At 51.0% G+C, this 27,352-nt stretch overlaps 1 protein-coding gene across 2 annotated transcripts in view; it reads right to left on the bottom strand.

Moving 5' to 3' along the window:
- The window catches only part of RELL2 (RELT like 2), a 51,672-nt gene that overhangs the window by 4,279 nt on the left and 20,041 nt on the right, over window positions 1-27,352 (bottom strand). For both annotated transcript variants that reach the window (XM_074960810.1, XM_074960811.1), the window contains exon 6: window positions 21,239-21,800. In XM_074960810.1, coding sequence (XP_074816911.1) covers window positions 21,239-21,800 — 562 coding nt within the window. The remainder of the gene's footprint in view (window positions 1-21,238; window positions 21,801-27,352) is intronic.

The following is a 27,352-nucleotide window of genomic DNA, read 5'->3' as shown; positions in this document are numbered from 1 at the left end:
TGCTAAGAGCTGAACATCACTGAGAGACTGATGTGCTGAGGTCACAGCAGAGAGGCAGAAGGTGACTGACAGTGAGCTGGTGAATGGGTGGCAGCAGAGAAGTGCGATGAGTGGCCAGCAGGGCCACGGCAGAGAGGTGCAATGCAGAGCGAGTAAGATGCCTCTTTCCACATACACCCCAGTATGGAAGGTGAACTCTGGGTCTGCACTGACCAAGAACAACAACTGTGAGTGGGGTGCAGATAAGGGTCAGGCATGTGAAAGGGACTTTTGGGTTGTTGGGCAGAAACACTGCCCCATCTCCAGTGATTTTAGTTCATCGCAGGCAGGACAGAAATACAGTCCTACTACAACTGTTTTCAACTCTGATTGAGCAATTAAAATAACAAGAGGCTCCTAATAAAGCCTATTTTGCACCAGTCTTTGAACAGTGGGGAAGAACAGGTTAAGCCACCGTAGAGAGGACCCCGCAGGGAGGGGGTTATGCAGCCTCCTGACCATGATACCTGGACTCCTGTCCCCCATCCGCCTCTTATTTTCACAGAGCTCTGACATTCGAGCCTCTGCTTTCACGAGGTTCATTTAACTGAGGGTGCCGCCCCTCCCCATTTGGGACAGGTTAAGTATAGTCCTGCTTTCCTGTATTCCCACAACAATTATAACACTGGAAACCATATTTCACTACTCTTGCATTCAGTACTAAGGTGATTTGTACCAAATACCAGTTTGACACCACTGTATTCTGCTGAATACATAAACAGAGTACAAGCAAACTGTATTCACATAAAAAGAAAAGGAGTGCTTGTGACACCTTAGAGACTAATAAATTTGTTAGTCTCTAAGGTGCCACAAGTACTCCTTTTCTTTTTACGGATACAGACTAACACGGCTGCTACTCTGAAACCTGTATTCACATAAACACACTCAAGTCTCTCCCTCTCCCCTCCCAGCTAGCTGTCAGGGAAGCATTCATTCAGACCCTGCTTACATACAAGCTTAACTGTGACCAGTGAGTGAAAGTGTGTAAAGTGTCACACTAACCTATTATCACAATGGTAGCTGTGTTAGTCTGTATCCACAAAAACAATGAGGAGTCCTGTGGCACCTTAAGAGATTTATTTGGGCATAAGCTTTTGTGGGTAAAAAACCCACTTCTTCAGATGCAACTAACTTATAACATTGACTGTTGATGGGAAAAAGGTGCAAATGTGAGACATAAAAAAACTAAGTAAGTCCAAACAAAACATCCTCCTAGCAGTAGGGCTGTGCGAGCATCAGGCCTGGTGAACTAGCAAAGCGTGGGACCGGAAATCAATAAACCAAAATTGGTGTCTTGGCAATTAGGCCTAATTGGTGAACAAAATATTGAGGGGACAGGATATTTCTCCCACCCCCCCCCTTTTTGGGGGGTCTCACAAGAAAGGTCATTTGTGGGGGGAAAGGCAGATGAAGCTGTCTGACAACAACTGCAGGCTGTGAGGAAGGAAAGGCACGAGCTTTATCCTCATGGCTGCCACCCCCTCCCATCTCCTGGGACACTGTTGGGCCTTTATCCTGCCTAGACTGGGCCAGTAAGAGAGACCCAGATGACATCATCCCCCCACACCCACACATCCTTTTCCTTCCTCACCTTAATGGGTGGCAGGTGCCCCTCCCACACATCAGGGAGGCTAGCCCTGCGGCCCCGCCCCTTCCGCACAAGGTCCCCCTGTGGCCAGAGCCCTGAGATGACCCCTCCATGGCTAGAGAAGCCCTGGGCCAGCCAGAACCCTGAGCCCCTTCCCCCCAGCCAAAGAGCCCCAGCCTAGCCCCAGCTGGCCAACCGACCCGAGCCCTGGCCCCAGCGGCCTCAGCAGCTTGGGCCGGCCTGGGGCCAGAGCAGTCTCAACCATGCGAGCTGGAGCAGCCCCAGTCCAGCATCCTGCAGCAGCTATACCCACTGCCCATGCCCACCTTATTTCTTCACTTTCTTCTCTCTCTCTCCTTTTGCCTTCTGTTTAATTAAAGTCTGCCTTACTCAACTAAGCCTGTATATTTTGCAATGCTGCTGAGAGACTGTAACCAGAAAGAAGCAGCTCAAAGCAATGCCCTAAACAGTCTGATGCTGGTACAAGTTTGGCAGGTCTCAGAAGTGCTGATCAGACCCTGCGCACGGCCTGTGTTTTTCCAGCAGATAAGGTTGCAAGTGAAAGTAAACACCAGAGCCAGAAACTGCATTTTTCTGTCTTTGTTGGTCTTGTCTCTCCCTTTTTGTGTGTGTTTGTGTGACAGAATACACCCCTGTGTTCACAAACTAGGGTACTAGGCTGTGTACAAGGTATGCCTTGTATCCTTTGAAAACTCATAATTTGCTGGTCAGTACAGTCCTGGTAAAATATGTATGGCAACACTATATGAGAAGTTACAAGATTCCCCTGTGTGATGTTATGAACACATGTTCCAAACCACACAGCCCTGTGCAAATGGAAGCTGGCAAACAGCTCTGTCCTAAACAAAGGAATGTGCACTCTGCTTAATTTGCATGTAAGCAGTAAACAAAGTCATCAAGCAGGGAGGGGAAACAAAGGAAGTACAAACAGGTGCAAAAACTAGCAGGGAACATCCTTCCACATGGACTCTTTGGCTCCTGGATCTCAGCTGGAAATGTTTTGCAAGAAGGGGACTGAAGCTATAAAAAGGAGGGAAAGACATCTCAAGGAACCTCTCCCCCCTACCCTCCAATTGTATTCTCTGCACCTGAAGAGAAAAAGGAAACAGCTGATAAACTCTGGGGGAGAGATCATGACCTAAGGCATTTGGTCAGTAACAGAGCTGATAACATGTGATGAGAAAATTTGCTTTGAATCTAATGTAGTTTGTTAAGTTAAGCATCAGGAAGTGTTTTATCTTTATTTGTCTTGTAAGCATTTCTGACTTTTATGCCTCATGACTTGTATGCACTTAAATCTCTCTCTCTTTGTAGCTAGTAAACTTATTTTATTGTTTGATCTAATCCAATGTGCTCAAGCTGCAGTGTCTGGGTACCTTCATTTGGGATAGCAAGTTGTGTGTACTCTGGTTTCTCTTCAGATCGTATAAATCTTTTGCCTTTTCCCTTCAAGGAATAGTGGCCCGGCTATATTTGCACTGTGCAGGAGAGGACTGGGTAGTACAGGACACATGTTTCTGGGGGGGGAATTTGGGACTGAGAGTGTGCTGGGCTCACCCTGTAGACTCTTTAAGGCTGGTGAGCACCAAGGTGTGGCTGGCTGGCTGCAGCACACAGAGAAATGGCTGGGAGTGACTGGCATGCTGGAGTCAGTTTGTGAGCAGCCAGGCTGTATAAAGGGCACTGCAGGTTAGAGGGTGGGGTGACCCAGCTGCTCATTGGGCTGGATTGTGCCCAGGGAGGTCACAGTTTGGCTTGTCTTTTAGACTTCACCAATGCCAGCTCCAGTCCATCTCCATGAACTTTTTCTTGTCCCCCCAAAAGGACACTTTTATTACCATTTAAAAAGGCAGTCACATGGGGGGAGTTTCCTCTCCAGCTAAGGGGAACGGACCCAGGGATGTGGTTACACTGACAGCCTGACTTAGTACTTGGAACTGTTTTTCCTCCTTTGCTGTATCTTCAATAACAGGCTGTTTAATGGGGTGTTGCCACAGTAAGATGCAGCCTGGGGTCTCCGGGTAGCAAACCCTGACCCTTGTTTAACCCTGTTTAGTGCTGGACAGTGACTGGGTCACATTAACACCTCGGACTCTTTGGGCCTATGATTTAACATGAGCACTGCCCTAGTTGCAGGGGCGATCAGTCACGGTGAGGAGCACTGGAAAAGCTGGAGGAGGGGGAGGCCTGGGATAACAAACAAACAATAGAGCTTTAACCTTCCATCAGTAAATCTCTCAGTGTTTACCGAACAGCATCTAATTAATCCTCCCAGCACCCCAGTGAGGTAGGTAAGGGACTGGGGAGGCACAGTAGCGCCTTCACCATCTGGTCTGGTTGGAGAGAGCTTCTAGGCTCGACTCAAGCTCTGGCTCCTTCTCGGTGTCCCTGGGGTCTGAGGTTGTGGATACTTATCCACAGCAAAGCAAATGTGACACATGACTGGGAGCCCTGTGATTGAAAACTCTCGTGAGGCATTGAACAGCCATTCAGATATGGGCCCCCCCATTTGAAAATTGGTTTGGGCTAACATTGGCAAACTCATCTCACACACCCCGGGGGGCCTAGCACAGAGGTCAAGCTGAATAGCCTCCTTCAGTGCCTAATCTGTATAGAGCCCTATCCTCCTCTCTGCAGGAAATGCTGCGTGTTTGCACCCATGGATTTTCCTTTGCTCTTCCCTGAGGTCTGCGGGAGCTCCAGGCCATCTGCACAGCAGCACTGTGCCTCTGTGGTGTTTCCCACCTCCCTGGGCGCCTCCTGCCGGAGCCCCTGCATTCAGCATTCCCCTAAGAGGACAGGGTTCACACAGGAGTGTGGGACAGTGGGTGAGCTAAGGCTGATGAGGTCAGCAATAATTTCTCTGCTAGAGGCACTGGGGTGCAAAAAGCACCCCTGGCCCCAGAACCATGCTCAACCCTACCTCTGAGGTCTCCCTAAAGAGGCACCTGTGAGGTCTTAAAGAGAGGGAATGATGCAGGGGAGTGGGCACTCCCCCCTTCCATGTCCCTTGGAGGTATGGTCCTTAGTTTTTTCCCCATGAGGAGATCCGCTTTGCTCAAAGCTTTGTAGACACTGAGCTGGGTGGTTGCTGCTGGCTGGCATCACAGCTCAGTAGTACCTCCAGGGAAAGTAAAAGCCCCCCCAGACTTTACAAGACCCTCAGCCTTCATCCTGTAGAGCTGGTAAACTCTGGGTGTGCATCTAGGAAGCTTACAAAGTCTGCAGGCCATTTACCCGGTGCTGATCGCCATGAACCCATGACAGCTCTGTCAAGGATCAAAGGCCAACAGCTGCACCCAAGGTACTAACCTGCATTGTAGGTCTCAGAACTCAAATAGCTCTTCATCAAGGTCAATCATTACATTTGAAGACAGAAATATCAGGGAAATCATTAAGGCTGGAATTTTCAAAGGGGCCTAAGTGAGTTAGGTGCCCAGTTCTTGCTGACCTGGAAAGACTAAAGCCAACATTGTGCAAGCCCCTCCTTTCTACAGTCTTAATTATAGTGGCCACTTTTGCTTGCTCTATAATGTAAAAATCCTTCATTCTCAGTATCTTGCATTTCAACAGCCAACCAGCCATTGTGAACCTTGAGGAGAAAGATGTGGTATCATGTTTAGGTAGCTGTGGCAGTTTGCATACAGAATGAAAATCTAATTGCTGGGCACGTTAAGCCTCCTTTTAAAATTGCAGCTTAAGGGCAAGATTCCCAAAGGCGTTTAGGCTCCTAACTTCCCCTGACAGCAAAGGAAGCTAGAAGCCAAAATATATTTGGGGATCTGGGTCTAAGTTACTACACCTGCTTGGAGTCCTCCCCAGAGTTCCAGGGCATGGAAGGAAAGCTCTAGCCCCAAGTCCCTCACACATGAGCCTTTCTAGCTCAGAAATCCTTGCACAGCAAACGTCGAGCCAGTGTGCTTGTGTATGGAAAGCTGTCTATGGAAGGCTGTTGTGTAGATGCTGTTCTAGGCATTACAACAAAACTGTGTTTTGCACAGAAACCTTTCACCATGGAAGTCTACCAGGTGGGACAATTCCTCACAGATCAATTGCTCTGAGAGGGACGAATAGGCCCTGTGCTTGCAGCACATGAGGAAGGAAGCAGAGTCTTGTTGCTGCCAACCCTGGGAGCAAAAAGGAGCCACTGTCTCCCACTAGCCGTCACCTTCAGCCCCCAACTAAAACCTCTCCAACGCATCATCAAGGATCTACAACCTATCCTGAAGGACGATCCCTCACTTTCTCAGATCTTGGGAGACAGGCCAGTCCTCACTTACAGACAGCCCCCCAACCTGAAGCGAATACTCACCAGCAACCACACAACAAAAACACTAACCCAGGAACCTAACCTTGCAACAAAGCCCGTTGCCAACTCTGTCCACATATCTATTCAAGGGACACCATCATAGGACCTAACCACATCAGCCACACCATCAGGGGCTCGTTCACCTGCACATCTACCAATGTGATATATGCCATCATGTGCCAGCAATGCCCCTCTGCCGTGTACATTGGCCAAACCAGACAGTCTCTACGTAAAAGAATAAATGGACACAAATCAGATGTCAGGAATTAGAACATTCAAAAACCAGCCGGAGAACACTTCAATCTCTCTGGTCACTCGATTTCAGACCTAAAAGTCGCAATTCTCCAACAAAAAAACTTCAAAAACAGACTCCAATGAGAAACTGCAGAATTGGAATTAATTTGCAAACTGGACACCATTAAATTAGGCTTGAATAAAGACTGGGAGTGGATGGATCATTACACAAAATAAAAACTATTTCCCTGTGCTAATTTTCCCCCTACTGTTACTCACCTTCTTGTCAACTTTTTGAAATGGGCCACCCTGATTATCACTACAAAAGTTTTTTTTTCTTCTACTGCTGATAATAGCCCACCTTAATTAATTAGTCTCATTACAGTTGGTATGGCAACCCCCATTTTTTTCATGGTGTGTGTGTTTGTGTGTATAGATAGATATAATCTTCCTACTGTATTTTTCACTGCATGCATCTGATTAAGTGGGTTTTAGCCCACAAAAGCTTATGCCCAAATAAATTTGTTAGTCTCTAAGGTGCCACAAGTACTCCTTGGTGTTCTCTCTCTTTTTTTTTTTTTTTTGTCTCCTCCTAGGATCTCTCCCCAGGGAGTGACGTCACCAGTGCTTCTGTTCCTTAAGTCTCCTAGCTAGCAAAATGGAGCCCTGTTGCTGCCATGTACCAGATCTCCTGGGAGGCGACAAGCAGCCCCCACTAATTCTGCTTCAATGCCTTCCTGGGTTTGATACATGGGAAATTCCCTACAAGTTGTCTGTATTCTTCACTATGCATTTTCCAGGATGGTTACTGCTTTAAAACAGTGTCAGAAAGAACCACACAGAACTCTTGGAAATGTCTAGAATCTAAATCAACTCCCTTAAAAATAAAATCTGGAAATTCCTAGACAAAAACCATTGTTGAGTCAGCAAGACGGTGGCCAAGGCTGACAAGGAAAAAAGGCAAAAACTAGAAAACCAAACATGAAATTCACAAGAATGACTGAATTCAAGGCTGGGGTTAGTTCATTAGTTGCCCTGTGGTCCTGTCCATCACCAGACAGTGGGGACACCAGGATGTTGCAGACAGTGCTGACTGACTAGCAAGAACAATATCACATTGTCTGTGGTAACGTGGGTTCTTTCCCCCTTTCTGAGGAAGATCTCACAGCACGGGGCAGCGAGCGGGTTCCGTGGACACGTGCAGTTAGTGTGAGCAGTAAAGAGGCCAGAGTGGGGTTGTCTTTGCATGGAGGTGTGAGGCTGTTCAGAGCCATGCTAGCAGCACTGCTAGGTCAGGGTCATACATGCTGCATTTGCTAAAGAGAGGTGGAGCTGCCATGTCAGTCAGCATTCCTCCTAGCAGACCCCTGCAACGGGGCATGTCCTGTTCTCCTCCCCCACTAAAATGGGGCTGTGCCTACAGGGCACAAGGCAGTTCTATGGGAGATGGGTGCCCGTAGATCCCCACCTGCATGTGACTAGTGGGGCTGGGAATGAGATGGGTTTTCTGCTACTTCCAGTCTGCATAAGAAAAGCACCAGAGATGGGGTGATGTTAAGTTGTTGGGCTTCTAGGGGGCAGTGGGGGAAGGAGGGTGATGTCTGAAAAGTGCACATGGAGAGTAAGGTGAGAGAAACTCTGATTCTGAGACCGCAGTTGGAAGCAGAGTTGTGGGAGAGTGAGTCTGAGCCTGTGCCCTTTGTGTGCATTACAAGAGGTAAGATTCAGGTCCCTTAGCGCCTACCAAGGGAGGTGGGTAGAGGCCAAGTCTGGCCAGGATTGGCTGGGCCCAGCTCCTCAGCAATATGTAGGCACGTGACTCCCATTGAAATCAGTGGAAGCTATGAGCTTAAGTACCTTTGCGGAGCTGGGCTGTGGCCACTGACTAGATGCGTGAGAAGACTGCTGAACTGGGAGGGCTCTCCTGGAAACCAAAGAGCAGTAAAGAGGGGTCCCAGGCGGATGGAGACAGTGGGTGGGGATACGCAGGCAACACTAGGTTTTCCCATGGAGGGACCAAGACTAGCTGGCCCTGGGGGATCATCGCACTGAATCTGGGCTGGTAGTAGGCGGCTAATCCTGCCTGTGATTTCCAGAGCCCAGGTGCCTGCAGCAGCACAGAGAGGAGGAGGCGGGTGTGTGCATGTGTCTGGGCACCCAGAGGATGCAGACTCGAGCGAGAGCTGTGGGAAGAGGAGGCTGGAACGGCACTACCATCACTCTGGAGGAGATGGGGGCGTGACTGAACTCTCCTGCCTCATCTCAGAAAGCCTAAAGCAAGTGGTGAGGTCCCCAGGGCACATGGCCCATGTGCATCCCCTACACTGGATCCGCATGGGGTGGGAGCCCCAGGTCACACTCCTAGAGGCACAGCCTGAACCTTGAGAGAGGGTCACAGACTGGCCACTGCTGGAGCTGCAATATCTTTTGTAAGGAAAATGTAGAATCAAATGAAATAAAAATCTGTGAATGTATCATTCTTGTATCTGAAACTAGAAATATGAAATATAACTCTGAGGGCCTACTGTAATTATGCAAAGTGTGGGCCATTAATGGTGGTTTGGAATCTTCCTGGCTCCCATCAGCCAGGACAATTGACTATGGATGGCTCTGTTTGCAGGCAGGCCTTCCTGTGAGTCAGGCTGGGAGGAATGAAGGCTTGGGATCTCACAGGGCATGTGACCATGTTACCTGGTACTGAAATCCATCTTAAACCTGGTGCTTTTCCATTTAGAAGGGGGGAGTGGGGACCCAGAGAGACAAAAGATTCCTGCCTTGTGCTAAAGCTATATAAGGGCATGGAACAGAACAAAGGGGGCTGCAATCATGAGAAATCCCCTAGCTATCACCTGAGCTGGAACAAGGGCTGTACCAGGGGAAAGGATTAGGCCCAGACTACAAAGGAGTCCAGTCTGTGACAGAAGCTTACTGAAACATCTGAGGGTGAGGTTTTATCCGTATTCAGTTTTCTTACTGTATTAGGCATAGACTTGCGTTTTTTTATTTTATTTTGCTTGGTAATTTACTTGGTTCTGTTGGTTATTACTTGGAACCACTTAAATCCTACTTTTTGTATTTAATAAAATCACTTTTCACTTATTAACCCAGAGTATGTATTAATACCGGGGGGGGGGGGGGGGAGAACAGCTGTGCACATCTCTCTATCAGTGTTATAGAGGGCGAACAATTTATAAGCTTTATACAGGGTAAAATGGATTTATTTGGGGCTTGGACCCCACTGGCAGCTGGGCATCTGAGTGTTAGAGACTGGAACACTTCTTGAGCCGCTTTCAGTTAAGCCTGCAGTTTGTGGGATGTGGTTCAGACCTGGGTCTGGATTTGTAGCTGGCAGGCGTGTCTAACTCAACCAGGCAGGGTGCTGGAGTCCCAAGCTGGCAGGGAAGGCAGGGGCAAAAGTAGTCTCAGCAGATCAGTTGGCAGCCCCAAGGGGGTTTTCTGTGATCCAACCTGTCACAGACTGATAAAAGGCATCTTGTAAAAGGAGATGACATGGGACTCCCCAGTCCTTCTGGTAGAGCAGCGGCTGGCTTCCTAGGTCTCAGGTGACTGAGTCCACATAATCCAAAAGGACCAAGTGCTAGTGGCCCCTAAGGAGAGGTGGATTCATCCCCAGAGGAACCCACAAACCAGGGGAATACTCGAGCTGAGGCACGTAAGTAGGCCATAAGGGCAAGTGCTCCTGGGGTGCAACTCAGGCACCATCCCAGAAGGCAGTGAGGTCATCAACAGCCACAGGACTGACCCCTCCAGGATGTGGTATAGGGAGATACGAACAAGGGAAGCAGGGAAAGGTTCCCAGCTCACACCTGTAGAAGATAACAAAGCCTACAGAAACTATGGCTCAGGAGGGCTGGTGCCGAGGGAACCAGATCTGTGACCGGGATCTCAATCAAAGTAGCAGACAGTGCCAGAATAACTGACACCCTAGACTGACTGTCCCACTGCTCAGGATCCCTAACCAAAATACTGAGCACCAGGGAAGAGAGCTTGATGCATGCAGCACTAAAAGGCTCTCACCAAGGCAACTGAGCCCAGGGCAGCCAACACCAGAATGCCCCGGCCCAATGCAGCAGAGACCCTTGGGTCTGCAGCTCCAGAGGCAGGTCCCCATCATTCTAGGCAGCAAAGCTGGTATAGCGTCATGCAGTCATGATGTCAAGACAAGGTGTGTGACTCATGGCTGGGCTTCTCCTTCCTCAGCTCGGAGGATGAAACATCATGCCAGGAACCAGTCCCAGAACCAGCTCCATAGGGCGGGCACATGGACTCTTCATCCAAGTCAGCGAGTGCTTGTGGTGGAGTCAGCCTCTTCCTACTCTTGCTGCTAGATTTTTGGGAACATGACAAAAAGGCCAGAGAGTTCCTTGCAGGCTCTTCACACTGACTCTCAGACCAGATGCATAGTATCTGGGACGACATCACTGTGTTCTGGCTATTGCATTTAACCCAGGCACAGAACCCATCTGGCTACCTGTTCCTGACTCAACGGGCAAGAGTGTGGGTGGCAACTCCTCTGAACAATCGGAACCAGGAAGAGTCGCCCACATGGCCACTCCCAGCAGCTGGAGCTCAGGGTGACTCTTTTTAGCTCTGTATGTGCATTAGGTAAAAGCATGCCACAAAGAGCTGATCTGGGAATGTGCCCCTCCTCTAGGCAGAGAAGAAATAGATCATACACCTCTGTCATGGCCCTGGCACCATCACAGAAGGGACATGGCTTGAGGCCAGAGGACTTGGTCTCAGTTATAAAGGAAAGGCCTGAAAACATGAAGAAAACACAATGGCCAGATGGGTCCCAAAAGTGTGTAAAAAGCCTGCCCCTAACTCTAACTTCTCCAGCTGCATGGGGGGGAATTCCCAAAGTGTTTGCCTAATGTGGCTCCCACTGGACTCAGGGCAGAGTCAGGCCAGTGGGGAGCCCTGCTGAAAATCCCACTCTACAATTAAAATGCCGGCTCTGTTCCAAAAGGGCCCAGTGGGGCAGCAGTGTACACCACTGAGCTCCTGCTCATGACCTACGGCAGCAGTCCGTGAGGCTGGGGGCTCTGACCCCGTGATGCTTGGTGATGCCATAGGAGGGGGATTGTGCAGACTGCCATCCAGACAGTGCCGGGTTTACAATGGTGCAAGTGGCTCCATGCAGTGATGAGCTGCCAAAATCTTAACAACCGGTTCCCTCCTCACCCCACGAGGGGGTCCTAGCCCACCCCCGCCCCCTGGGACTCCTGCCCCATCCAACCCCCCACATTCCTTGATGCCCCCCCAGGACCCCTGCCCCATCCACTCCCCTCCCCTGTCCCCTGACTGCCCCCAGAACCGGCCAAGAGGGTCCCGTGGGCCACCGTAGTGGGTGCCCACCCCGCCCCTAAAAGCGAGAGGGACCTGCGGGGGGTGAGGTGGGGAGTCCTGGCGGTGCTTACCTGGGGCGGCTCCCAGGAAGCATCCGGCAGGTCCCTCTGGCTCCTAGGGGTGGGGTAGTGTAGTTAGGGGAAGAGCAGGGGGAGCGGCCGCTCCCCCCACTGATCACATCAAAAGTGGTGCCTTAGGCACTGACTCTGTGGGGCTTCTAAATTTAACAACCGGTTCCAGCGAACCAGTGCGAACCGGCTCCAGCTCACCAGTGGCTCCATGGAACTGAGCCCATGCTCAGAAGGGGCCCCGGCCTGCTCTGCTTGCACTGTGCCCTGAGACCCCGCCAGCTCCCCCACCCCACCCACCACTTGCTCCTCTTGGCCTGCCCACCAGCTGGCTGAGGGCTCCTCTCCACCCCTTGGCCCCACCCGCCGGCTTCTTGCCAGCCAGTTAAAGAAGTATGGATTGGATGAATGGACTATAAGGTTAGGGTGACCAGACAGCAAATGTGAAAAATTGGGACACAGGGTGGGGGGTAATAGGCAGGGCTGTCCTTAGGCATACGCAGCTGCGTATGGCACCATGAAATTTGGGGCACCAAATTGCCCCAAATCTCATGGTGCCCTAGGCAGCTGCCTGCTGCATATGCAGCAGCACCAGCCCTGGTAACCAGCCCTATCCCTCGGCCGCCCCCACCCCCTCTAAGGGCTGCGCCCACTGCAAGGGGCAGACACGTCCCTAGGGGTGTGTGGGGCCCTGGACAACTCCCTCCGTTCCACCTCTACCCTTCCCCCATGCTCCACCCCTGGCCTGCCCCCATTCTACCTCTTCCCCCAGCGACCCCGCACTCACTGGCATCGGCGGGAAGCAGAGCAACCCGGCCTCAGCCTGCTCTACTCCACCAGATCCCAGCCATGGAACTCCGCTTCCTGCCGCCGGTGAGTTGCAGGTTGGGGAAAGTACTGCCCCCTGCACTCACCGGCGGCGGGAAGCGGAGCGATGCGGCCTCAGCCCACTCCGCTTCCCTTGCCCCAGCCCCAGCCATGTAGCTCGGGCTGGGGAAAAGGACCACCCCCCGCTCTCACTGGCGGCGGGAAGCGGAGCCCCGCGGCTGGGAGCTGGCAGAGTAGAGCAGGCTGGGGCTGGACTGCTTCATTTCCCGCTGCTGGTGAGTGTGGGGGGCGGATCCCTTCCCCCAAGCCTCCTCCCCCGAGCGACATGGCTGGGACCAGGGTAAGAGAAATGGAGCGGGCTGCTCCCAGCCCCCTGCTAATCCCCCGGGCCACTCTGGGCCTGTGGGGCATCCAAAAGTGCCCCCACACAGCTCCTGCCTCCCAGACCTTGGGGGGGAGGAGGCCTGGGGCCCCACACAGCCCCCCAAGGGTAATAGGAGCCTACATAAGAAAAATACCCAAACATAGGGACTGTCCCTATAAAATTGGGACATCTGGTCACCCTATATAAGGTGGATAGAAATCTGGCTAGATCGTTGGGCTCAATGGGTAGTGATCAATGGTTCAATGTCTAGTTGGCAGCCGGTATCAAGCGGAGTGCCCCAGGGGTCGGTCCTGGGCAGCATTCCCACTAATTTTTCCCACCCATATGCGGAATTAATTTTATGTGCACCAATATGGAGGTGATATGTGAGGGTTGGGGTGCAGGGGTGAGGGCTCCGGCTGGGGGTGCAGGCTCTGGGGTGGGGCTGGGGATAAGGGGCTTTGGGTGCAGGAGGGGGCTCTGGGGCTACGGCAGGGAGAGAGGACTCCCCCTAGCTCTCTCTCCCCGCAGCAACACTTGGGCTCTGAGGGAGAGGCGCCTCTCCCTGCTGAGGCATCTCTGGGGTTGGGGCTGAAGGATAGGCGCCCTTTCCCTGGTCCCAGCAGGTCCAGGCCTGGACTGGGTTCAAGCCAGGGAAGGGGCGCTCCGCTGTGCCTGGGTCCCGGCCGTGCCGCCCTGGGTGCGCCTGGGGCTGGGCTGTCCACGCCACCCTGGCCGTGGCTAGGGCTGGGCTGGGCTGGGCCACACTGCTTCTGCCGTGCCTGGGTCCAGGCCGGGCCAGGCCGCTCCGGCCATACACAGGGTTGGGCTGGGCTGGGCCGCTCTGTCCATGTTTGGGTCTGGGCCGGGCCAGGCCCCTCTTGAGTCTGCGCCACCCCAAGCTGCTCCTGGGTCCGGGCTGGGCTGGGCCGGGTCAGGCCACCCCGGCAGGGCTGGGTGCCCTGGCCATGGCAGGTTGGGGATGGGGGAGGGGCACCCTGGCCACGTCAGGTTGGGGGCCTGGTTAGGTTGGGGCTGGGGGAGGGGTGCTCCTCCCCCGGCCAGTCCCCAGCCACAGCAAGTCCCTGGGCAGGTTCCATGAGTACCTGCATGGCACTAAATAGGCTGCTGCATAGCCGCACAGTTTACAGGGAACTTAGGTCCTGGGGTCAGTTTTGTTCAACATCTTCATTAATAATCTGGATGATGGGATGGATTGTACCCTCAGCAAGTTTGCTGCCAACACTAAGCTGCAGGGAGAGGTAGATACTCTTGAGGGTAGGGATAGGATACAGAGGGACCTAGACAAATTGGAGGATTGGGCCAAAAGAAATCTGATGAGGCTCAACAAGGACAAGTGCGGAGTCCTGCACTTAGGATGGAAGAATCCCATGCACCGCTACAGGCTGGGGACCAACTGGCTAAGCAGCAGTTCTGCAGAAAAAGACCTGGGGATTACAGTAGATGAGAAGCTGGATATGAGTCAACAGTGTTCCCTTGTTGTCAAGAAGACTAAGGACATATTGGGCTGCATTAGTAGGAGCACTGCCAGCAGACTGAGGGAAGTGATTATTCCGCTCTATTCAACACTGGTGAGGCCACATCTGGAGTATTATGTCCAGTTTTAGGCCCCCCACTACAGAAAGGATGTGGACAAATTGGAGAGAGTCCAGCGGAGAGCAACTAAAATGATTAGAGGGCTGGGTCACAAGACTTAGGAGGAGAGGCTGAGGGAACTGGGGTTATTTAGTCTGCAGAAGAGAAGAGTGAGGGGGGATTTGATAGCTGCCTTCAACTACCTGAAGGGGGGTTCCAAAGAGGATGGAGCTCAGCTGTTCTCAGTGGTAGTTAGGGTGACCAGATGAAATGGACAAAATATCGGGATACATGGGGGAAGCAAAAAAAAAAAAAAGCGACCAAAGCTGCAATATCAGGACAAATGGCGTCCCGACCGTGCATCAGCTGGGACGTGGGACAAAGAACTAAAAATTGGGACAGTCCCAATTTTATCGGGTCACCCTAGTGGTAGCAGATGACAGAACAAGAAGCAGTGGTCTCCAGTTGCAGTGTGGGAGGTCTAGGTTGGATATTAGGAAAAACTATTTCACTAGGAGGGTAAAATTAGGTGCCTTTCGCCTGGAGCCCTAGGAACTGGGAAAGGGTGTGAGTGCCTAAATTAAGAGGGTTATGCCTTGAGCCCTAGGAACTGGGTAAAGGTGGGTGCCCCTAGAGCAGAGGTGGGCAAACTACAGCCGCGGGCCACATCTGGCCCGCGGGACCGTCCTGCCCGGCCCTTGAGTTCCCGGCCAGGGAGGTTAGCCTCCGGCCCCTCCCCCGCTGTCCCTCATCCTCGCAGCCTCACCTCGCCGTGCCGTCAGCACTCTGGCCTGCGGCTCCTGGCTGGCTGGCTCCAGCAGGGCTGCGAGCTCCTGCTGCTCTGAGTGGCATGGTAAGGGGTGGGGAGCGGTGTGAGGGGGTTGGATAAGGGGCAGAGGGTCCCGGGGGGGCAGTCGGGGAGCAGGGGGCAGTTGGATGGGGCGGAGGTTCTGGGGTGGAAAGGGCAGTCAGGGGACGGGGAATAGGGGGAGTTGGATAGGTGTGGGAGTCCCAGGGGCCCTGTCAGGGGGCGGGGGTGTGGATAGGGGGCGGGGCTGTCAGGGGACAGGAAGCAGGGGGGTTGGATGGGGTGGGGGATCCTGGGAGGGGGCAGTTGGGGGACCAGGAGCAGGGGGTTTGGATGGGTCAGGGATTCTGAGGGGGGCAGTCAGGGGGCGGGAAGTGGGAGGGGGCGGATGGGGGCAGGGGCCAGGCTGTTTATGGAGGCACAGCCTTCCCTACCCTGCCCTCCATACAATTTTGCAACCCCGATGTGGCCCTTGGGCCAAAAAGTTTGCCCACCCCTGCCCTAGAGCGTAAGTAACAGAATTTTGTGCGGGTAACAATTAGGCTAACCAGTAACGTACAGAAAGTTTTCAGCGAAGGAGCACTCTTTGACACACACCTGGTATGGCCCCTGCTTTACTGTGAATCGGGCCAGTCCCAGTGTTTATCAGGTAGAAATCCTAAATGGGAAAAATGGGAAACCCTGGTGGAAATGGTTTCATTCCTCACAGCTGAAAGAGTGGAAGGGTAAACCATCTGACCCACAAGGAATAGTATAACTGTCTTCTCCATCCTGCCAGCCACCCTTCTTGGCTAGCAAGAAGGAACAGCTTGGGGCCTTCGGAAAATACGCATCGGGTGGGCTTGTCAGTGCGTACCCCGATGTTGAGGCAGAAAAAGGCCAGAGAAGTCTTCAACTTATTATGGCCACACTCACATAGGTCACTGTTTCATGTTCACCATGCAGTATTGGTCCCAGACTCTCCCAGTATATACGGGGGGAGTGTGGGAGTTTGTTCTCTCTTCTCTGCCCCCTCACAGATCCCGAACATGAGCCATGACATCCCATCATTGCACCAGCACCCTGCTGTTCACAAGTGTCTGGAGTCTGATGCTGTCCAGGCTCTATGCTGAACCTGCGATCCCTCTGAACCTCTGGAGGTGCTTGTCAGCTGGAGCCCAGGAAGTAAAATTGCTGTGCCACATGCATGGATTCTATGGGAATGGAAGCAATCCCCTGGCCCTGCAGCATCACTACCAGTTCTATGCTGTCGGCAGCTCCTCAGGTTGGGCCAACAATAAAAAACAGTTTTAAATTTTGACCCTCTGATCACAAACTTCACTCTCCTCTGACATTTAAGAGCCCCAATTTCAGGACCCCGTGTGTTGAAATTGGATCAACAAGAACATTTTGTTCTTCAACTTCAGAATTCTCTGAAGGAGGTTCAAATCCATTTAGAAGGTATGACTATCTCTCACATAGCACCTGTATGCGCTCCCTTGATTGGAACTACCAATAAGGGTTGGGATGAATGGGTAAGAATGTGGCAAGGGGCTGACCATGTAAATAGAGTACAAAGGGAATTAAGTGACTGGATTGCACCTGCAGGAACAGGAATCTCTTTAGTTGATGCGGCAAACATAGTTTATTAGCCAGAACTTCTATCATATGCCACTGAAAATATAGGAAAGATGGTGTGATAAATGAAGGGGGGGAAGAGGGGTAGCTCCCTTTTATGGACACCCAGCCAGCCAGTTAGCTATAAAATCCCTCTTAGTAGCTGTTCTCAACTTGCTTTACCTGTAAAGGGTTAAAAAGTCTCCCTGCTATGCATAAGTAAAAGAAAGGGAGTGGGCACCTGACCAAAAGAGCCAATGGGAAGACTAGCACTTTTTAAAATTGGGGAAAAAACTTCCCCTTTGTCTATCTGTGGTTGCTCTCGGGGAGAGGCAGACAGGGAGCAACTATGCTGTAAGAAGCTTGGGGCCAGGTATGAAAAATCATCAGTATCATACCTAGAAACTACTCATCTGAAATCCCAGATATGTAAGTAGATCAGGAAATGTCTAGGAAGATGCTATTAGGTTTCTCTCTTTTTATTTCTTTATGGCTTGTGGACTCTTCTGTGCTAAGCCCAAATGCTTTTGTTTTGCTTATAACCTTTAAGCTGGACCTCAAGAAACTATTCTTGATGCTTAATCATTGTAGTTGTTCTCTTTAAATCTAGCAATAGCCTAAGTTCCCAAATGTATTTTCTTCCTTTTTCTTTTTTTAATAAAATTTACCTTTTTTTAAAGAACAGAATTGAATTTTTGTGTCCTAAGAGGTTTGTGCATGTTGTTTTAATTAGCTGGTGGCAACAGCTGATTTCCTTTGTTTTTCTTTCTCAGCTCTTCCCTGGAGGGGAGGTGAAAGAGCTTGAGGGTACCCCACAGAAAGGAATTCCCAAGTGCGCCTTCCTGGGTGCTCAAAGGGCTTTGGCACTTGGGTGGTGGCAGCATCTACCCATCCAAGGTCAGAGAAAAGCTGTAATCTTGGGAGTTTAATACAAGCCTGGAGTGGCCAGTATTAATTATTAGAATCCTTGAGGGCCCCCGCCTTCTGCACTCCAAGTGCCAGAGTGAGGAATCAGCCTTGAAAGATGGGAACCCCATTAACAGCATCTTTGAAACAGTTAAGTGAGGAACAGCAGTTAATAAGTAAGGTATTTCCTGGGTGGGAAAGACTCATAGAAAAAGATGAAGAGTTAATGATGTCTGATGTACAGTCCCTCCAGAATAATGTCTCATTGACCTCAGCATGTGAGCAAACTCAGGCTCTCACCCAGAACGTAATCATGGGAATGATTCGGCAAGCCATAGCCGGACAAATTCCCATGGAGGCAATCAACTTGATTCAGTCCCATGTAACGGAAGAAGAATTAGTCCTATGGCCCTGGTGGAGACTAGTTAATGCTTTGTACAATCACCACCAGCAAAGCTTGCAGTTATTCTTGATAACTGTGGCAGGTAAAGAAATTAGAGTAATCCACCCAGTAGTCCCACTGGGATTACAGACAAATGATAACTCAATAATGTACTCCAGAGATCCTAACACTTGGGCCTGGCAGAAAGATAATGTTTGGAACACAGTAAATGTAAAGGAGTGTAGGAGGAAAGAATGTTTGGGCTATATCTGTGAAGACCAAGCATTGGAGGAACAGGATGAATACTTCTTCCCACAACCTGGGAATAAGTCTCACTGTTCCTTCAATGTTACCCAGGAAAAGGGGTCTTGATTTTATCTATCTTGGTAAAGCACGTGTGTGTAAGAACAAAATGTAATATTGTATTGATTAATAGACATTGGATTCAACCCATGGTGCCTTACGTTAATTGCTGTTTCCGTAATGTAACCACTATTGTTAGTTGTAATATTAAGTGTACAGTGCCTATATGGACTGTACAACATTTAAAAGCCTATCCTGAGCTCTACAAGGAGGTTTCTCCCATTTCACTGGGAATGGGTCTCACTGCCATTAAGGGACTATTAACTCATCCCTCCTTACAGACTGAGCTGCAGAAGCGCCGAACTTTTCGGGAGAATGGCAAACTCGAGATTCAACACCACAACCAGGAGCTCTTTAGGCTAGCAGCTACACAGGCCATCACTCCTGGCGGGAGACTTTGCTTGGGTGGAGCCCCAGTGCAACAGGTCTTTTGAATATCATGCTTCACCCCATTGTGGTGATCATCAGTTTCCAAATTATACAAGCAATTAGTCTTGTTCTACTGGTTTGCTGGATCCTGTGACTGATGCGGTGGCTGCAATGGATTGAAGATCAGACTCGGTACCACAGAGTAAGGATGTGATGGGGATACTCGCTCATTGCAAGCACCCTATCAAAGGGGGAACTTGTTACCTAGCAGGGGGAACCAGGGCACAGTACCCAGCCTGTCTGACTCATGAAAGACACCCGCCCACCCCCAGCCTCTGCTTGAACAATATCTTTATCAGAAGAAAGGCTTACAAAAAGCAATGAAAAGGCAGTGGGAGGCACACCTAAACCCCTGGGATAAGCATGACAGGATTAAGGAAACTCCCCTAGCTTCATTTGCATCAAAGATGGGACAAGTAGACATCTCCATTAGCATACAGAATGGAGAAGAGAGATTCCAAGGCAAGAACCGCACGGAACTCTGGAACCAGAAAAGAAGGGAAGCACTGCATGATAGGGGATCTCCGCTCCAGATGTTAATGAACCCACGCCTGCACACACCCAGCTCAGTAGTTACCAGACCAATTCTAGTAATAAATCCTTTATTGGTATCCAAAATAGTGAAGCTGCCTAATTGCACTGTGAGCTCCCTCCAAGGAACACTGCCCATAGCCAGGAGTGATCAGCTTCCATGTCTAACCTGAACAAAACAACTTTGCTACACTCCCTTGTTTACATATAAACAAATCTAGTGCTCTCCCTTGAGCCATTGTTGTTTCTCTACAAAAACCCCTATCCATGCTCAAGTAAGTGGTGTGATGCCTGGATCCAGAGCCTGTATCAGTGCCATTGGGACTTCATCTTCTCCTGACTGATCATGCTGGGGGCTCTGCCTGTCTCCAGCACTCTGGACCCTAAGCTACCCCCACCACCTGGGACCCCCGATCGATTCAAGCTTCATGGAGTGGTAAGAACCCAGCTCTCTCTCTCTCTCTAAGTATAGCCTTCTGACCCTGACTTCTGTGATCGGTTATAGTTTTCTAAACCTAACTTTTATAATCAAGTGCAAGTTAGATTTAATATTATAACTGTTTTGTTTGTTTGGCTCCCCTATGGTTATTACCTGGCAATAAATAACTTTCATGATTAAGCTGGTTGCTTCTCTCTCTCTCCCCTTCATGAGTGTTTTTTGGTTTCCTCATTCACTCTGCAGCAACGCTCCTTGTACCTAAGCTAAAGATCCCTGCAGCGCCCAAAAATCCTGTGGGGTTTGCTCATGAAGTGGGCTACTGCCAGAACAATTGTAACGTGAAAGTGGGGATAGAGATGTGCTGAACCTGGGACATATGAGGGTGGCAGCTTGGAGGTGCTGCTCGACCCAGCCTGCTGAGTCCAGGGACATATAAGGGGTCAGGTGTGTGTGTGTGTGTGTGTGTGTGTGTGTGTGTGTGTGTGTGTGTGTGTGTGTGTGTGTGTGTGATTCTGGGGCTCGAAGAACCCAGCCCTGGGGAACCTAGGTCCTCCAGGATAGCTCCATTGGGAGGGACTTGCAGCAGGGAGAAGTAGAGCTCTGTATGAGAACACAAGTGACACAAGCAGTGCATTGATAGAAGTACAGAACCACCTCTCCTCCCCAGAAGAGTAATCCTAATAAACGAGGATACCCCAAAGTAACGGGCAAAGCTGGTAATAGCCGCCCCATGCAGGGAGCCCAGCCCTCCCTGAGTACATGCTTGGCCTTTCCCCTGCCCCTCCCAGAAAAGGGCCATTTCCTCCCATCAGGGTCTGTAGACAAGGAAGGTGCCCGCAGCCCCTGGGCTCTGCTCCAGGGAAGGAGACGGAGTCACATCATCAATGTCTGGGCAATTTCTGCCTCAAGGAGCTGATGCTCATCACACTAATGGGCTGAAGTCCGTGGGGCCTTTGCAGGCCTGGTGCTGAGGGAGCTGCTCTCGGAGAGCTCTTCCCGTGGGCGGTTACGCTGGATTAGGCAGATTTGCTCCCTGTCTCCAGAACCCAAGTCTAAAGGAAACCTGAGCAATGACTCACAGCATAACACTTTTGCTGCTTGTCCTGCACTGCGCCCACTGTGCTGCCTCCACATTGCACTAACTCAGTGGATCTGTGGACTCATGGTACCTGGTCTGCTCAGCAGCACCAAACACTTCCAGGCTTTGGATACGCTGTGCGGGCTTTGATATGTGCCTGAACTTTCTTATCCCCTTGTAGTTTTACACCCCTCAGCCACAACTCCCTGCAGAGTGGCTGCTCAGGGAGCCCCAGGCGGACTTTGCATACCCTGCACTGGGGATGAGGAACGAGTGGAGGGGACCTTACCTGTTGCCTCATGTCCTCCACTCCAGATTCTTTCCTGTTGGCATCCTTGTTTCCTGCCATGGCAGCTCGGGTTCCTTCTTGCACACCTTGGCTTCCTTTAACTTCTGCCGTTTCATTAGCTGCCCCTGGCACAGCCTCCTCCTGCACGGCATCGTGTGGCTCAGCGCACTTCACCTCCTCCTGCAAGTCTGCAGGGGCTCCAGCACCCTGCGCTCCTGGGGCCTGTAGCCCCTCCCCCTTGCTTTGGTCATGTCCATTCCCTGGGGTAAGGTCTTGGAGGTCAACGTGCTGCAGTGAACCTGTCTTACCAAACCTCTTCCCCACCGGCCCATTGGTGGGAGCATCTGCCTTGACTGGTGCATTAGGAAGATCTTCCCCTTGGCCTGTTCCATTTGGACAACCCTCTGTCTGGATGGTTCCATTTTGCAGACCCTCCTGATGGAGCTGTTCATTGCTATGGGCCGCTGGGTCTCTGGCCCCAGCTTCCTTGCTGCCATCAGGAAGTGACACATCCTGCTGCTCTGGGAAAATGGGCTTCTTCTCAATGTGGGTCACATGAAACCTACCAGGGCAAGAGAGGCAGGTCACAAGTGGTGATGGCTCCCTCCTACAATCTCACCCAGCCCTTCAATGTGCCGGCACTGCCCTCCAGCTTCAGACACCTTGTTCCCATCCTATCGCTATGCCAATGCCGCCCTCAGGCCTTGGACCCCTCGTTCCTATCCTATCACCGTGCCAGCACCGCCCTCCAGCCTCTGACCCCTTGTTCCCATCCTATTGCCATGCTGGCACCACCCTCCACCTCAGACCCCTTGTTCCCATTCTATCTCCGTGCTGGTGCTGCCCTACAGCCTCTGACCCCTTGTTCCCATTTTATCGCCATGCCGGTGCTGCTCTCCAGCCTCGGACCCATCATTTCCATCTGTGATGGGGTATGCATACCCCGAACTAGGCAGGAAAGGGTTAATCCCACACAGTGGGCAGAGGAAATCCCACCCCTCAAATCCTCTGGGCATGTTCCAACTGCTGTGCTAGTATAAAGGAGAGCAGCCCAACTCAGTCTGTGCTGACTGCCAAGGAGAAAGGACCTGTGGTGAAGGCTCCAGCCCAGAAGCTGTTACAACACTTGCCTGCGGGAGCTGGAGAGCCCAAGACCCAGACTGGAGACCTGTTGCCTACAGCTGAGCAGCTGGAGTCAGAGTCCCAGGGAGTTACCTGTGCCGAGGAGCCCAGAGAGCCTGACATCACATGGACTGCAGCTTCAGGAAGCCCGGTAGGAAGTAACCCAGGGAGATGGAGTGAGTGGAATCTCCCACCCATGTAAGGTCAGTGTGTTGTGGTTGAATTCCCCACTGACCCAGTGGTAGACTATTCCGCCACTGTTAGGGCCCTGGGTTGGGACCTGGTGTTGTTGGGTGGGCCTGGATCCCCTACCCTGGCCGCCACCCCCTTTGGTGGCAGCCCCCAGATTTGGCCATTAGGCTGTGCTGCCCTGCACTCGAGGGCCGCTATATTGACTCCAGCCACTAGGCCACATCGCCCTATGCTCATGGGCAGCCACATTTTCTCAGGCCAATAGACTGTGCTGTAAGGATAAGGCCTTTTCCTGTAGCCATATCGTAAGGCCTAAGTCCTTTGTTTGCAGCCATATTAGGAGAGCAGCAGCCATTAGCTAAGAAGCAGGAAGTCACATCCTCACATTCCATCTCGATTACATTAAAACAAGGTAATATTGGGCTGTTAAGAAGGCGGTCCTGTCCTAATAGCACCCACCAGATAAAGAAACAGAGCTTAAGATGGTTAAAGAAAACTTAGTTTGATAGTGTTCTGTCTGGCAGGAAATCACTTATTAATAGTTGTGGTTGTGAAATCCTCATTTCTTTATTGTTTTATCTTTATGGTATCCACTTCTCGATTGTTTCTGTCTGTTATATAATTAAGTTTGCTAGATGTAAATTAATAAGGTGGTGGGGTATGATTAGGCTAGAGAATTTTGTTACAATATGTTAGGATTGGTTAGTAAAATTTTAGTAAAATGATTGGTTAAGGTATAGTTAAGCAGGACTCAAGTTTCACTATATAAACTGGGGTCCAAGAAGAAGACCAGCGGAAGGAACAGAAGAATAAGAAGGAAAGACCGGGAAGAAGAAAAAGAACTCACCTCTAAGACAGAGCTTAAGATCAAAGCTGCTATGAATCCTCTGCACGACCATGACATGCAGTAACCAGAATCCAGATGAGATTGACCTTGCCTGGTCATCAGGGAAAGTCCGCCTGCCTGATCAGGATTGGTGAGTGTAGCATTGTATGCTTAGCATGTGTATTCTGCTTGGTAATTTGTTAATAAATAAAGGATAAGGATATTACTGTGTGAGGCTCTTTCACTGGTAAAAGGTCCTGCAGACCCACAAAGAGTACACCCTGAGCACTAGGAATTGGGTAAGGGTGTGTGTGTCTAAATTAAGAGTGTTATGCCTTGAGCCCTAAGAACTGGGTAAAAGTGGGTGCCCCCTCGAGTGTGTGAGTAACAGAGAATTTTGTACAGGTAACAATGCAGCCCAGAACCGAAGGGCCACCACTTTGACTCTGGCCATCGGGCCACATTGTTGAGGCCCAGGACAGTTGGGGTAGACTAATTGCAGTGTCAGCATACTCACAATTCCCCCCCCCCCCCCCACAAGGGGGACAGGGTGTGCATACACCACCACACCATCCTATTTCCATCTTGGTGCCGCCCTCCAGCCTCGGACCCCTCGTTCCCATCCTACTGCTGTGCTGATGCCCCCCTCCAGTCTCTGACCCCTAGTTCCTTTATATTTTCTTTCAACATACTGTAATTGAATCCTGAACTCTCATTCTGACTCTTCCTTCATGCTGGTACTTACATCTGACCCCATCAAGCCAACCCCTTCAGATGTCACTAATGACCTCTGACTTCCACAGGCCATCTGATGTTGGACCTCAGACCCTCCACAACACTTCAGCATGCTTGCTGACAACTGACCTCTGACCCTCTTCATGAAAACACCTTCATTATGCACATCCTGAACCCCTCCCCCCCACACACACACCTTGCTCCTGCCCCTTGGCCATGCTTCTCATGACCCCAATTTCATTGCTCCTGCCCCTTGGACATGCTGCCCTCCCTGACCCTGATCCTCCTCTTTGTACACATTTCCCTTCATGCTTTGTAGAATGGCTGTTGCTGTCATATTTGTCTTGCTAGCTGGTCACAAAGCTCTGAGAGAGGCTGACTGACAGCAGCTGCCCGTTTTAACCTCATGGTGTAAGATGAGACCAGCCTGAAGTCATCCTCCAAAGAGGGTACCATTTCAGTTACGAATACCCTCTCAAGGGAGAAGGCATGTGTCTCTCTCCATTTGTTTATCCCTCACGCCAGTTGGTATGAAGATTGTCTGGTTAACTTTCCTACTGACACGCATGGGACAGTCCCACGTGATTTCCAAATGGTGCGTTGCCCTGTGTGGCTCGGCTTCTGGAGAGAAGGCATTTTTCTCTAGCAAATGGAGCATTAGCCCCTTCTCCCCTCCCCAGTGGCCCTGCAAGCCATGAACTAGAGTCAAGTCACTAGAGGCTGCTGGCAGCTTGTCCTCAGGCCCTGCCTTAGGTCCCTTTGCCCCCTGACCCTAGAAGACCCCTGACACCAACAGTGGTGTCAGGGGTCTCCTGCCCCTGCATGGCAGGAGAGCAGGAGTCATCTGCTGCTGAGTCGCTGGGCCTGTGAGCAAAGGGCACTGTGCTGACTATCAGCGAGCATGCATCACTCAGCCAGCAGAGCCAAGCCAGGGAAGTGGGAACTGCCTACTTTCCCTAGGGGGAGAGGACACAGGGATCGGCTTCCCTTTGCTTTATATGGAAGGCAGGTAGTCAGTGGGCACTGGGCAGAGGAAAAGCTCTCTCTCTTCCAATATGGACTGTAAAGAGGTGGGGGAGGGGGCACTTGCCTGGGAGCAAGGCGCCCTTGGCTCTGACCTTGCTCTGCTACTGGCTCAAGGGGTGAGTTTGGGCGAGACCCTGTCCTCTCTCTTTCCTCAAATCAGTATTAATGTAAGAGGCCAGTGTTGCCATGGATGGACACCCCTCTCTGCATAGACCCAGTGCTGTGGTGCGGAGCCGTAAACACGTAGTCGGGGCCCCAATGCTCATGTTGCCAGGAACCTGTTGGGCTGCACTAACTAAGAGGGGAGGAGTAAGGGGGCAGGAGAGAGACTCTCCCCAGGACCCCTCCTTTCTAGGGTGACCAGACAGCAAGTGTGAAAAATCAGGACAGGGGTTGGGGGGTAATAGGAGCCTATATAAGAAAAAGACCCAAAAATCAGGACTGTCCCTATAAAAACAGGACATCTGGTCACACTACTCCTTTCTCCCTTTCCACGGTGAACCCTAAGAACTCCTTTACTCCAACTGCCACAGGACACACCCAGGGGTGGCGAGTCATATGGGTCCATGGTGCCCGGGCTCCAGCAATATTCAGGGCCCGTGGGCCTGGCTCCACCAATGTTCGGGGCCGAGACCCGGCCCTGCCTGCTGCCCCCACACGCCACCCCCAAATGTCCCCCAGCACTCCCCTGTTGCCCCCACGCACCTTCCCCTGGGCCCTGGAGCATCCCTGCCTCAGACGGACGGCTGTCCCCTGCAGCCCCGCACTGCGCTGTCCTCTGCTGGCTCCCAGCATCACCTGCCGCTGCAGGGTCCCAGCGCCCCCCGCCTCCCCCTACCATCCACTAGTGCCAGGGCAGGTTGACCCTGACTCTGCCCTTCCGCCTCAGGCCCTTCCCTTTTCCGGCGGGACCCTCCACCGCTCACAGTCACCTCTCCTGCCCCACGCTGGGCAAGGGACATGGCAGAGGGGCATTGCTGGCACATCTACCAATGTGATATATGCCATCATGTGCCAGCAATGCCCCTCTGCCATGTACATTGGCCAAACCAGACAGACAATCTCTACGTAAAAGAATAAATGGACACAAATCAGACGTCAAGAATTAGAACATTCAAAAACCAGTCAGAGAACACTTCACTCTCTCTGGTCGCTCGATTACAGGCCTAAAAGTGGCAATTCTTCAACAAAAAAACTTCAAAAACAGACTCCAACGAGTGACTGCTGAATTGGAATTACTTTGCAAACTGGACACCATTAAATTAGGCTTGAATAAAGACTGGGAGTGGATGTGTCATTACACAAAGTAAAACTATTTCCTCATGTTTATTTTCCCTCCCCACTGTTCCTCACACATTCTTGTCAACTGCTGGAAATGGCCCACCTTGATTATCACTATGAAAGGATTTTCTTTTTTCTCTCCTGCTGGTAATAGCTCACCTTACCTGATCACTCTTGTTACAGTGTATATGGTAACACCCATTGTTTCATGTTCTGTGTATATAAAATCTCCCCACTGTATTTTCCACTGCATGCATCCGATGAAGTGAGCTGTAGCTCACGAAAGCTTATGCTCAAATACATTTGTTAGTCTCTAAGGTGCCACAAGTACTCCTTTTCTTTTTCCCAGAAAAGTTGGCGTCAGCTATGCCTAGCCTGCTTGATGGCCCATTAAGGATCATCAGCTATACAACTGACCCATTGAGAAAAGGCAGAAACACCTTGTGACTCAGCAAGGTATGCAGGGACATGCCTATGGACAGAACTCTGAGGTTTTTCCAGGCCATGTGATGGACAGCTTGTCCTTGGGACAAAGAAAGAAAGACCACATGGCAAGAGACTATAAAAAGCTACTGCAGCTCCTCCATCTTGTCTTCAATCCTGCTTCTGACCTCTGGGGGGACTTTGCTACAAAATGAAGCTCTGAACAAAGGACTGACTGACCCATCCCAGCTGTGGATGTACTCCAGAGACTGGATTTGAGCCTGCAGTTTATTCTATCACTGCTACAAGCCTGACCCAAGAACTTTGCCGTGACTGTATGTAACTGATTCCATTTAACCAATCCTAGCTCTCATCTATATCTTTTTCCTTTTATGAATAAACCTTTAGATTATAGATTCTAAAGGACTGGCAACAGCGTGATTTGTGGGTAAGATCTGATTTGTATATTGACCTGGGTCTGGGGTTTGGTCCTTTGGGATCGAGAGAAC

This window comes from Natator depressus, chromosome 8, assembly GCF_965152275.1.
Source record: "Natator depressus isolate rNatDep1 chromosome 8, rNatDep2.hap1, whole genome shotgun sequence".
In the NCBI taxonomy this organism is placed as follows: domain Eukaryota; kingdom Metazoa; phylum Chordata; order Testudines; family Cheloniidae; genus Natator; species Natator depressus.
This window is presented reverse-complemented; position numbering and strand designations above follow the sequence as displayed.